This window comes from Pangasianodon hypophthalmus, chromosome 6 (assembly GCF_027358585.1).
Source record: "Pangasianodon hypophthalmus isolate fPanHyp1 chromosome 6, fPanHyp1.pri, whole genome shotgun sequence".
Taxonomy (NCBI): Eukaryota; Metazoa; Chordata; class Actinopteri; order Siluriformes; family Pangasiidae; genus Pangasianodon; species Pangasianodon hypophthalmus.
In genome coordinates, this window is record NC_069715.1 from 11869593 (window position 1) to 11882938 (window position 13346).

A 13346-nucleotide genomic window follows, 5' to 3' on the forward strand; every position below is an offset into this window, starting at 1 on the left:
ACCCTTTGACAGCCTGAGTAATGTGTTCTAACTCGGACGTAAAGAGAAAAGACTGTCTGACTTTAGGAACATTGTTGTTTTCAATATATACTGTGTGCATGCATGTGTAAGATGTAAATTCATACTAATGTAAAACTGTAAGTTGCACAGTGTCAATTCATAATTTGCACGGGTTGGCTTAATGAAAAGAATGTGTGTTTAGATGAACCCTATAATAAATTGCTGGTACTCTTTAAATCCTTAGCTTGTATTCATAACTGTATTATATAGTGGCTTATTGAATAGTTCATGAAACATTTACATGTACATTTTTGTGGTGTTTTAGCTGCTGCATATTAAAAGCAATAAGTACCTAACGGTGAATAAGCGCCTACCGGCTCTGCTGGAGAAGAACGCCATGCGTGTGTCTCTGGATCCATCTGGGAACGAGGGCTCCTGGTTTTACATCCAGCCCTTCTGGAAGCTCCGCAGTGAAGGCGACAATGTAGGGACCACTGCGCTAACACTCACACACATGCGCGCTCTCTCTCTTTCTCTCTTTATCTTTCTCTTTGTGGAACAGCATCCACACAAAGATCCATTAAGTGGATTCAATGGCATAGAATTACACTGTGTATATATATATGTATTTATGTGAATTCAACTGTGTAGGGCTGGGCAATACAATAAAATCACTATTGCAGTAAAGTACCTCTTGATATAATAATTTTAAAATATTACAAGTATCATGAATACTTCCTTAACACAATTTTTAACAATTAAAGTAACAATGACCTGAATTTGGTTAGTCAGTCCTTCCCTTTTTTTCTTTTTTTGCATGGAGAGAATTGTGCAAACACACTGGTGAAAAAACATGAAATACAATATATAGACAATATTGTTTTTCATTAGTGACATGCATCATACTTTATAGATTGAAAAGCAAAACCTTCATTTCATTTCATGTCACTCTTGCATTGCTTGGTCTCTTTTATTGACAAACAAGCAGCACTGTTTTTTTACAGAATTAAATGCTGTATTACACTTTCATCAGTGTGTTGCAGTCATGCTATACTGAAACTTACTCACTGTCCATTTACAGCCCTAATCAGTATTCACTCACAACAGGATCTAGGAGTTACATAATATGATTTCTTTCTTCTCTGGCACAGAACCTGCTCTATATTTTTTACTGTAGTCTGTCATAGAACTTTGAAATATTGTGCACCTGTTTTGCTGACACTTTGTTAGCAAACCTTTATTTGTTGTATGACATTTTTGACGTATTGCCCATGCCTAATAGGAATATGTATGTATATGATAAATGTAGCTATAACAGCATGTATGTCTACATTCCAGCCATAGCCTATTAACATAATTAATTAAGCTCTTGTTACTCTTCTGCTCTTTCCTCTTGTCATCTCATCGACCAGTCTGAAGGTACATCAAATGATTGTAGCGCATGATGTGATGTTTGTGCATATATCTATCTGTGTGTAGTAGACTACACAAGAGAAGTGTGCAGCATGCCACTCTGCATGTGAAATGTGACTTCACCACTTACTGCAAGGACATGTCTGCTCATGGCCGAGGCCATACTGTTCTTCTGTGAGGTGCAGCTGAATTGTTTGTTGAAAGATTTAGTCATTGCTAGCTATAGTGTAGAGTTGAGTGCAGAAGTGTAGCCTGCACAGCTGTATTCTGTAACTAGACAAGAATCTAAAAACAAAATGGGGGGAGAAGAATCTATAGTTTTTTCCCCCCCAATCTTCTCTCAATTTCCAGATCTGATGTGAAGAATGCAGTGCATGACATCTGGTAGCATTATAATGGCAAAAATTATTAATTCAGTTCAGTTTTATTTATATAAGGTTTTTATCAACAGACGTTGTCACAAAGTTGCTTCACAGAGGCAACAGTGGCAAAAAACTCCATGAGACGACATGAGAAAGAAACCTTGAGAGGAACCAGACACGAAAGGGAATATCACTTCTAGGTGACACCAGATAGTGTGATTATGAATCATTAATTTTCTACTAATATGTAAGGATATTCAGTATAAGCATGTTGTGATTCGGAGGTCTGGGATGTGCACAGGATAGTTTTTATGATTACAACAGCAGTTTTAGGGACAAATATAATAGCATCAGGGGGTCTAAAAGCTGTTAGAAGAGTATCAAGGCAATCATAAAAGGATGAGCACAGTCAATATTTGTCCTAATCAGAGGAAAATACAAAATTTTGAATACTATATACTATATGGCCAGAAGTTTGTGGACACTTGAGCACACATCCATATGTGGGTCTTCCACCAAGTTGGAAGCAAACAATTGTATAGGATGTCTTTATGCTGTAGCGTTACAATTTCTCTTCACTGGAACTAAGAGGTTGAGACCAAACATGTTCCAGCTGTTGCTAGACACAAAGCAAGGTCCATGATGAAGGTTGGAGTGGAAGAAGTCGAGTGTCCTGCACAGAGCCTTGACCTCAATCCCACTGAACACCTATGGGATGAGCTGGAACGCCGACTACATCCCAAGGCCTCCTCACCTGATATCAATGCCTGACCTCACTAATGCTCTTGTGGCTGAATGAGCACAAATTCCCGCAGCCACACTCCAAAATGTAGTGGAAAGCCTTCCCAGAAGAATGGAGGCTCTTGTAACAGCAAAGGGGGAATAAATCTGGAACGGGATGTTCACAAGTACATATGGGTTTAATGGTCAGGTGTCCACATAATTTTGGCCATTAACGTATTGTTACCTGTGATAATTAAGCAACATTTGTGAAACTTGTCCTGTTTGACCCAAGAGCATGCAAACTTTTGCACTCAACTTTACATATGTACATATTTCTTGGCCCCATTTATATTATTGATAGACACTGATGAGCTGTTTCAGGGTGTCATGGTTATAATGTTTTTTTTTTCCCCTCCATGGAAAATTTACTGATCCAGTCAGCAGAATTTTTGGCATTAACATCAATGCATTTGCATGTTCATGCATGTAATTTTCCACTTCCTCACATCTTGTGTGGTTTAGTTTGCCATTCATCAAACAGCATTCCTTTATTTCTTTATATTTGAAATAGAGGTGCTTGTGTATTGGAAATGCAGCACAAGAGAATGTCCCTTTGGGTGCATGTAGTTTTGTTCCAGAGGCTTAGTGGAAGTTAGATGGCACACTTAAGCACATGAACAAAACCCAACACAATTGGCTGAGGTGCAGAGCTTATAGATTATATGTGTAAAAATGACGTACATATTGTTTAAAGCAGACTGTTTCACAATAAATACGCTATTTTGTATATCCATATTTCTTTAAAATGTTAAGTTGTACTAGATTCATTATGGATCCATTCTTGTTTCGACTGAGAGTTTTGCAGTTTTGCCACATGTGCCGTCATGTGCAAGCATGCCTGTCTGACTCATACTGCCACTTTGAGAGGAGATAATGTCAAACTTTTACCAAGTTGTGAAAACAAGTCTAAGAAGAAAACAACGAGTTTTTGTCCAATATACTGAACCAGTTCTCTGTTCATGATGCGGCGTACAAGTCTTAGTCACACAGTTATCAACTTCTGCATGTCACACCATCTGATGTTATCTTTGCACCATTATTTTAGGTACAGCACGTGCTGCATTCTCACCTTTAATGAACTGAAGTGTTTTTGCGTGTGTGTTTGTCTGTGGTAAGGTGGTAGTGGGGGACAAAGTGGTGCTGATGCCTGTGAATGCTGGCCAGCCTCTTCACGCCAGCAACATAGAGCTACTGGATAACCCAGGCTGCAATGAGGTGAGACATGTAGCCATACACAAGCAGAACACTGAAGCCCTGCTTTATTAATATCTCACATAAAGATAGCTAATTTGTGCAGTCTGGTAAAAATTTGCATGTAGTTAGTGGGTGCCTTGTGGGTGATTTACAAAAAAAATTATTGCATTAAATGAGGTCACATACAAAGAAGGGGAAAAGACAAGATCTTTAAACATGTTTTTGAATGTGGCAAAGTACATAACTCATTAGAAACTTGGCACACTTATGTGTATTTATGTACCATGTAAGGAGTAAAACACCACGGGGCATGCTGTGGAAAATAATCGCTGACAGGGTGGTGTGTGGATGCGACCTGTCACAAAGTGGAGTTACTGTTACCACTCAAAAGTTAATTATATTCCAATAACAACGCATCTGGAATTTGTTATTCCATTTATATAACAGCGATTTTCCAACACTAACATTGTCTTAATTAAAGAAGGACATGCCATACTCTTACTTTGCTTTATACTTACACTTAATGTTATGCAACAAGTTAGTTTCTGTTATCACTTTATTATATCAGCTATAAACAATTGTTCCTTTACCAGTCGCTCTTTTTTCCTGTCACTTCTCACTTCTCACTGAGTTAATAGCTTGTTGTGTTACTGAGCAACCACAAAGCACTAAGCCCTCCATCCTGAAGAATTTCCTGTGTCAGAAAATGTAACTTACAGTTTTACTTCTGAATGTTACAAAGTGCTGTCATCTTTCAAAAATGCTTAATAAACATCTGCTCACAGAAAATGTCACCATACCAGTAACTACACAATTTAATCCCTTTATGTGGCGCATACACCATGCAAGTCGCTGTGTAAGCTGTTAGTATAGAAAGAGTACTGTATTAGAATGAGGGCATTAATGTAAACCGGTGATTTGCCTTGCAGCTGCACTACTATCCGAGCTGCTGTTACAGAAAATTAATCAATACCATCTGACCAATCAGCAATTTGGTATAACAGCAGTTAAAGACCATTTCTTTACTGCAATAGTCAATAATAATTAAATAATATTTTTTGATACACGTTCTTTGTTTTATGATTTTGAGTCTGTAGCACTGATTTATGTTTCTTTTCATGCTAAAAACAATGCGCCACAATTTTCAGAAGTGACTTTCAGATAGCGTAATCATGCTCCAAGTGCTAAATTAAACTATTTGCATGAACACCACCTTGTGTTTTGCACTTCTATGTCGACAAGTCTGAACCTGCCTAACTGTCAAGGCAAACCGTGAAACAGGCGTATTTTATTTTGAAACACACAATCCTCTGAACCTGCTAATAAATCAATTTGCATGCTTTTCTGTGGGGATTATGAAGTTTTCACGTCTTTATACACACAAGCCTATAGTAAAACAGAACCTGAGACATCAATGGCTCCTGTTTCTCTGGAAATTGTGATAAATACAGAAGGGCCGGAACAGTAGATTATGTGCCTCATCTCCTCATGCCGGGTAATACTGACTGTGTGTGTGTATGTGTGTGTGTGTGTGTGTGTGTGTGTGTGTGTGTGTGTGCGCGCGCCAGGTGAATGCTGTAAACTGTAACACCAGCTGGAAAGTCACACTCTTCATGAAGTTTAGTGATTACAGAGATGATGTTTTAAAAGGGGTGAGATTTCTTTCTTTCTTTTTTATCTGGTTCAGATATTTTTTTTTAAAGACAGGGATTCACAAGCGACAGAATGACCCCGTCTTTACATTTCTCTCAGGGAGATGTGGTGAGATTGTTCCACGCTGAGCAGGAGAAGTTTCTAACCTGTGATGACTACAGGCGGCAGCAGCATGTCTTCCTGAGGACCACTCTGCGCCAGTCAGCCACCTCTGCCACCAGCTCCAAAGCACTCTGGGAAGTCGAGGTACGAGCCAAAAAATTCATTATACTTTCTACGCACAAGCATCATATTTGCGATTCTTCTCCATGCTGTTGTTTTGAAATGGGTCTTGTTATTTGTTTTAATTAGGTGGTACATCATGACCCCTGTAGAGGAGGAGCTGGCCAATGGAACAGTCTTTTCCGCTTCAAGCACCTGGCCACAGGCAAATACCTGGCTGCAGAGGTACACAGCTCTTCATTATTTTATTGTATTATTTACTCATCCATCATCATTTGTTCATCTTCAGTAAGTGCTTTATCCTGGTCAGGGTTGTGGTGGATCTGGAGCCTGTCCCAAGAACAAGCGTTATTGCTTAAATGATTTATCTAACATTTGAAAATTGTGATTCCGGGTCATATGCTCCAGATGGCAGTGTTCCCAATGCTTTCCTCACTCCAGTCATATTTATAATGTCCTTCTGTTGCATTACCATGATCCTGAGACCTTTGTTAAAGTATGTGTATGTGTTTGTGCGTTTCAGGTGAATCCAGATTACCGAGACGAGAATGTAGATACAAAATCAGAGGTAGGGCATTTGACATTTCTAGACTTTTCCTCGTTTTTATCTATTCATTCGATATTTCCTTTTACTATTTTTGCCCCAGCAATGCGTGGCATCATTTGCATAGCAAAGTTTAGCATCTTGTTTCCTTTCTGGCATAACAGGATTTTATTTGGAAGTTGTTTACCAAGAATGCATGAGGTTTGAGGTGTATAGTTGTGTAGTTTTGATTTAGAAGGAGTGTCTAATTGCAGCAGTGGGTTCTGTTTGGCAGTTTCACAGCACAGCGCCTCAGCACTTCCTCTGCACACTCTCTCACACCATCAGCTCTTTCTTTTTCCTCTTTCTCTCTCTATCTCTCTATCTTAATCACACTGTTGAACGTGTGCAGCTTGTTCCCAGCACTATGGGGAATTTTACATAATTGTCTTTCCTCCTCTGGAGGGTTATGCTATACTGGTATTCATTTCCACCGATTCCAGATGCACACTCACACATGCATGCACAAACTCACTCCCTCACTTGACTCATTCCCGTGCATGGAGGGGGCTTCTTACATAATGTCTGAGTCTGGGATGCCCTGTGGGACACGGTATCTACCTCCGTAGAGGAACAAGAGAAAAACCGAGCCGCAGAGACACTGAGGAATGAAAGCATTGCCCTTGTGGACTAAGAGCAAGTCTAGATTATAATGGTGTGCACCATACAGCATTTCTGCTAGATATAAAGTCTAGTTGAGTGATTCCACGATTGTGGTGCCATTTAGCTCTTGCAACTCTTAAAATTTTTTTTAATCACTTTTCAATATTGAATCTAAGCAAGCATACATGTGACCATTCAAAAATGTGCTAACCCTGCTCAGTTAACAATATCTCATCTTCACAATGGTTCTTTGCTGTTAAATAAATAACAGGGTTGAGTGTTTTTTTTTTTTTTTTTTTTTTTTAAGCATAGAATTAGCAAATGTGGTTAACTAGAAGCATCCATGCTAATGGCATGAAGACATTCTACTGATTTACTTAAAATTATTATTAATTTTGTAATTATAATGCATTTAAACATGGAGTAACATGGTTGTACTTTCCAAGTGGCCTCATCGGTCAGTAACGGAATATTACTGAAAGCAAAGTTAAAAAAAAAAAAAGAGAATTACTTTTCTTCCCACAATCGTCAGGAAATTCAGATGATGCAACTTCCTGTTGAACATGTGAGTTATATATTCAGAATATTCCAAGTATTTCCTAGGGTTGAATGTGTGGTGCTAACAGGGTTGAGTGAATGTTGTGAGACAACTGAAAAATACAGTTTTTATGATATATTTTACATGCTTGATGTTTTAAGCATGATAAATATAACCTCGAAGTAAATATACTTTGAGGTGAAGTATAGTTATAGTTGGTTGGGGTTAGGTAGGTTTTTAGGTTTTACGTTTATCTGAACTACGCATGTACAGTATATTGTTGTAAAGGAAACATTACCCCTGTTTAAAATGTCTTTTACCTTAAATTTACGTACATATTTGTAAATGTCATATCAGTGGTACACAACTGACACCTCAATCGTGGAATCACACCCTTAAATAACAAAAAAGATTTAACACCCTTAAACAACAAAAAAGATTTGATGACAAGTTTGCTAATGATAGCTAATGTTAATGTTAACTACTGTGTAAATAAAACCAAGCAGTAATAACCTAGCTAACCTTAGCTTAACTATTATATTGTATAAACAAATAGCTAGGATCACTAGCAAGCTAGCTAACATTAGGCTAGTGATTATGTAATTAAAACCATTAGCCAGGTCAAAAGTTAGCTAAGATTGGGTTATAGTATTGTGTATTTAAAACCAGTAACTAGGTAAGTAAACAAGCTAACTAATATTAGTTAACTATTTGGTGCGTTCAAGTCATGTTGGAAAGATCATATTTACGAGTTGGACGTACATGCATGCCATCACAAAGTTGTAATTACAAGTGGGGAAAGTCAGGATTTTCTTTGAGCTCTGAGTTTCCGAGTTGTTGCTTGTCAGTAAGAAAACGTGGCGGAATGAATGGATGCAACGTCTGTAGTTGACGATAAATTTGTTAAAATTGAATGGGTATTTAACAGTTACATGTCTTTGTCAGGCTTTTTGATTTACAATAAAACAAGCTAATTGTCTGCACAAATTACGATGGCATCGTACAATTAATATATAATCTGTAATGATAAAGTTTATAGTGGCTTCATAAATTGATTAAAAACATAAAAATGCGAAACACACCTCATGCGCATTCTTTGTTCTTCATTTTCTAGAAGTAGAGTTAAAAACCTTGCCGTATTTATGTAGTTAATTAAGAGAAGTTACCTGACGTCTCAATTACGACTTCACAACTCGTAAATATGAACTTCCCAGGAGGACCTGAATACACAGATTATTTAAACCAATAGTCAGGGTTGCTAGCAAGTGTTAGCACCTCACACCCCAGGACTGGTAGCTGGTGTGACGGAGGGAAACCTAACTGAGATGTGGAAATGAACAGTGACTAAACTGAAATGTGTATATAGCTTCCATCATGTGTTTTTTTTCACTGGTGAAGCGAGTGCAATTCCCCATATGTGATTTTATAGAAGCATTTGTATTTGTTAAGGAAATTTTTAATAGCAGTGTGGAAATACACTATATAGCCAAAAGTTTGCGGACACTTGACCATCACAGCCATATGTGGTTCTTCCCCAAACTGGTGCCACGAATTTGGACGCACACAATTGCATAGAATGTCTTTGTAGGCTATAACATTACAGTTTCCCTTCACTGGAACTAAGGGGCACAAAACTGTTCCAGCATAACAATGCCCCGTGCACAGTGTCATTATCACATGAAGACATGCTTTGCCAAGGTTGGAGTGGAAGAACTCGAGTGGCCTGTACAGAGCACTGACCTCAACCCCACTGAACATCTTTGGGATGAACTGGACCGATGACTGCCCCCCAGGCCTCCTCACCCAACAACAGTACCTGACCTCGCTAATGCTCCTGTGGCTCAATGGGCAAATCCCCACAGCCACACTCCAAAATGTAGTGGAAAGCCTTCCCAGAGGAGTGGAGGATAGCAGCAAATTGGGACTAAATCTGGAATGGGATGTTCAACAAGCACATGCCATGTAGTGTAGTTCTTATCAATGTCAAAGAAGAGTTTTAGACATACTTTTGGGGACAGTTCAGTTGCTTAGCTGTTTGTCTTTTCGTAAGCTGTTGTTTCTGAATTTGCTTGAATTCCAGTATACCTTTAATGCTGTAAGTGTGAGCTGTTATGAATATGGGTGTTTAATATTTAGTTACCTCAAAGCGTCTTCACAAATCATGTCTGTGCTCTTCCCCCAGGCTGAGACAGACTCTGTGTTCTCCAAGAAGAAGCGGCAGCTGGAGAAGATAACTTACATCCTAGTATCTGTTCCGCATGGCAATGACATTGCGTCTCTTTTCGAGCTGGATGCCACCACACTGCAGCGAGCAGATTGCCTAGTCCCCAGGTTTGACTTCCCAATGCACACATAACATCATATCATTATAGATTCTTACAGCAGCATATAGTTGCTCCTGTAGTCAGCCTGTCATCATTGTCTCTGGTATGATGTACTCACTGAACCTGTTTTAGATTCTAAAATATGCTGTGTTTCAGGAACTCCTATGTCAGGTTGAGAAACCTGTGCACCAACACTTGGGTGACCAGCACTAACATCTCCATCGATTCTGAGGAGGAGAGACCTGTTATGCTCAAGGTGTGCAACAGAATAAAAACAGTGTTGGCTTTGAGGTTAATGCCACAGCATTTACAGGACTATTTTAACAATTAGCTTATATTAAAAAAAATCCCAGTAAACATACACATCACATGCATCCTCGGGAGTGCCTGTAGTTCCTGGAAACATATTTTGTTTTTGGAATGCCCTTGCAGATTGGTACGTGTCCCATCAAGGAGGATAAGGAGGCATTTGCTATTATCTCTGTACCTCTGTCTGAGGTGAGAGACCTCGACTTTGCTAATGATGCCAACAAGGTTCTGGAGTCATTTGTGCGCAAGCTGGAGAGGTGCCAAATTGCTCAGAATGACCGCAGGTATGCGTCAAATTTACATATGTATACTAGGGGATGTGTAGACTGGTTAACTTGTACAGACACCAGTGGATACTGTGGGGAACTCTCGGCTAGTTGGCATGGTGGAAAAAACAATAGCGAGGTAGTAGAAAGTAGACAGTAAAAAAGCAAAATAGATGCACTTTATTCAACTGAAAATATTTCAGACTGTGAAGCAAACTGTACAGTCAGTGGCACATTTTGCAAAACTTTATGTTCATTTGCTTTAATGGAACATTATTGCATTCATGTCGCACTTCTTTGTTCATGTTACTTTTATTATCCTTTAAAGCTAACTAAAATTTAAATGTAATACTGTCCAGCATTGTGTTTCATGGGTTGCACATCATTATCCAGTCCCACTCAGCTAGTTTAGTGTGGTCATTCCAGATGACAGAGGCTGACCCAGACTCTGTCAGAAGCTGGAATATTTTGTAGCCTGTATATGGTTGTTAATTGAAGTGAAGATTGACAATGTTTAATAAGCTAATAAGATAGCTTAAAAATAGTGATGAATCAGTTTTTGCTTTAACTTTGGCCAAGATGACAACTATCTTTTTAAATTACTGGTAAACTAGTAAAAATAAAAAATGTATAGTTGTGTGTTGTACAGTGTGCATATTTTGATTTTGCTTGTTTGATCTCAGTGTTACATAAAGCTGTAGTTAATAGTTTGTGTTATTCAGGTTTGTGACCAAGCTGCTCGAGGATTTGATCTTCTTTGTATGTGAGGTGCCCAATAATGGGCAGGATGTGCTTTCGGTGGTCATCTCCAATCCCAATAGAGAAAGACAGAAGCTCATGAGAGAGCAGAACATTCTGGCACAGGTACACATCCACACCCACACCATCATTCTGTGATTCCTAAATATGCTCATACAGACTTTACAGCAACGTGCCTATATTACCATGTATACCAAAATCCGATTCATTAATCAAGATAATGTTGATTTCCATGATGATTTCCAGATCAGCTGTGTGTATTTGGTTTGTGTGTGTTTGTGTTTTGTCAGATCTTTGGCATTCTAAAATCGACATTTGCAGAAAGTGAGGACGGGCCCATACTGAAACTGGAGGATCTGGGCGATCAGCGCAATGCTCCCTTTAAACACATGCTGCAGCTCTGCTACAGGATACTACGCCACTCGCAACAGGACTACCGCAAGAACCAGGCATGAAACAAACCCCTCTCTACATCCCTGTGTACAGTCAGGGTTAACTTGTGTGGTTTTAAATGTGTTTTTAAAGGGTTCCTAGAGTTGTATTATATTATTTATTGATTAATATATTTGTTATATAATTTTAAAGCCGTAGTATCTTGGTTTACCAAACACTTTGGTTTACAATATTGTCATGCAGTGGCTATTGGAAATATCTTTGTATCAGGCTCCTGTTTACGTTTTTCCGGCCATAAATATTCTCCGCCCCCATTTGAAGCAATACTTTCCCTTTTCTCTGTGCCTTTTTTCTCATTCTCATTTGCAATTTGCCTCACAGACAGTAGAGGCCTCTAATATAATCTGCCCTGTTACTCAAAATACTTTAAGTGACATAGATGGAACCTCAGCCAGTGATTTTAATAGTCTGGTCCTTCTGTTCTTCTCCTTATAGGAGTACATTGCCAAGAAGTTTTCCATCATGCAATCTCAGATCGGCTATGAGATCCTGGCAGAGGACACGATCACGGCCCTGCTTCACAACAACCGTAAGCTGCTGGAGAAGCACATTACAGCGCGTGAGATTGAGACCTTTGTCAAGCTGCTACGCAGGAACAGGGAGCCCAGGTCTGATTACACAAGTACATTTTAAAAGCTCAGGGCTTTGTTAGACTCTTTGAATAAGAACAAACATGAACTGCAAAGGCAATTCTTTCTATACAATGGCTGTACAATTTACACTGATTATTGATGCCATACAACCAAAAAGTATATTGTATTTAGGCATATGAATTGACACATACTATATGAATTTGATGTGGCACTTCACGATGAATTGTATTTTTGTTTGTCTAGCTATGTAAGTTTTCAGTATGAACACAAATAATACAGCTGTTCAAAGTCCAGTACAGAGAAGACAGGATTAGATAAAGAAGCAACCAAGAGGCCAGGGGTGAAGCTCAACACGATGCCGCCACCACCATGCTTCACTGTGTGGGTTTCGACCAAATGCAGCACTTTGTGCTTATGCCAAATGGTTTTGGGCTCATCAACCAAAGAACCTTTTATCTAAATTTTCCACCCTTTGTGGAGTGTCTGCACTGTGGTTGTTCTGTAAATAGCTTTTCCCATCTGAGCTGTGCATCTCTCCAGCTTCTTCTGAGTTACCCTTGGTTGCTTCTCTGACTAATGCCCACTTACCTGGTCACTGATTTTTTTTATAACCAAACCCTGATACTTTCCAGAACTTTGTCCTGGTCTTGTTCTGTAGCTTCTTGTTATATTCAACTTGTGATTACGTGATACTTAAACTTCACACATGGACTCTTTTCAAATAATTACATGATTTTCTTCTGGCAATTTTGCAATTACTTATGCAGTTGCAACTTCAGTAGTACCAGCTAATTAGTGAATATTCCTGACATACAATTCCAATTAAGTCCATGTCATTTCCAAGTTGTAATGCTACAAAATGCTGAAAGTTCATGAAATACTTATGCAAGGCATTGTAGTTATTAGCTACATTTATTTAATGCAAACCTCAATAAAAACCGTGTAGGCCTGAAAATCCACATTGCTTTCAGTTTTGTTCTTTTTTCTGACGTTTTTGGGATTTGGCCTAATTACATTTTAGTGGGGCTTATATTATTATTATTATTATTATTATTATTAACAACGACAACAACAGTAATAATAATATGCCTTTGTGAAGCCATAATAGTAATATTTAATTAAACTATAATTGGAAAAAAATTGTTAAAACATTAAATTTAAGGTTTCCATTATTGTGTCCAGTCAGATACATTAAAATACTTTAGTCTGTATTTATCACGTTATTGTCATTGTGATGTCCAACATCTTTACCACATCATGTTTTTGTCCACATTGTGCAACCTTAATTTGT

General features: G+C 38.5%; 1 protein-coding gene across 1 annotated transcript in view; it reads left to right on the top strand.

The window, feature by feature from the left end:
* Positions 1 to 13346, top strand: part of itpr2 (inositol 1,4,5-trisphosphate receptor, type 2) — a 93645-nt gene that overhangs the window by 12154 nt on the left and 68145 nt on the right. Inside the window, exons 5-16 of the mRNA XM_026927126.3 lie at positions 326 to 484; positions 3675 to 3773; positions 5321 to 5404; positions 5505 to 5651; positions 5757 to 5852; positions 6151 to 6195; positions 9534 to 9682; positions 9832 to 9931; positions 10108 to 10268; positions 10973 to 11114; positions 11300 to 11458; positions 11898 to 12070. Coding sequence (XP_026782927.2) covers positions 326 to 484; positions 3675 to 3773; positions 5321 to 5404; positions 5505 to 5651; positions 5757 to 5852; positions 6151 to 6195; positions 9534 to 9682; positions 9832 to 9931; positions 10108 to 10268; positions 10973 to 11114; positions 11300 to 11458; positions 11898 to 12070 — 1514 coding nt within the window. The remainder of the gene's footprint in view (positions 1 to 325; positions 485 to 3674; positions 3774 to 5320; positions 5405 to 5504; positions 5652 to 5756; positions 5853 to 6150; positions 6196 to 9533; positions 9683 to 9831; positions 9932 to 10107; positions 10269 to 10972; positions 11115 to 11299; positions 11459 to 11897; positions 12071 to 13346) is intronic.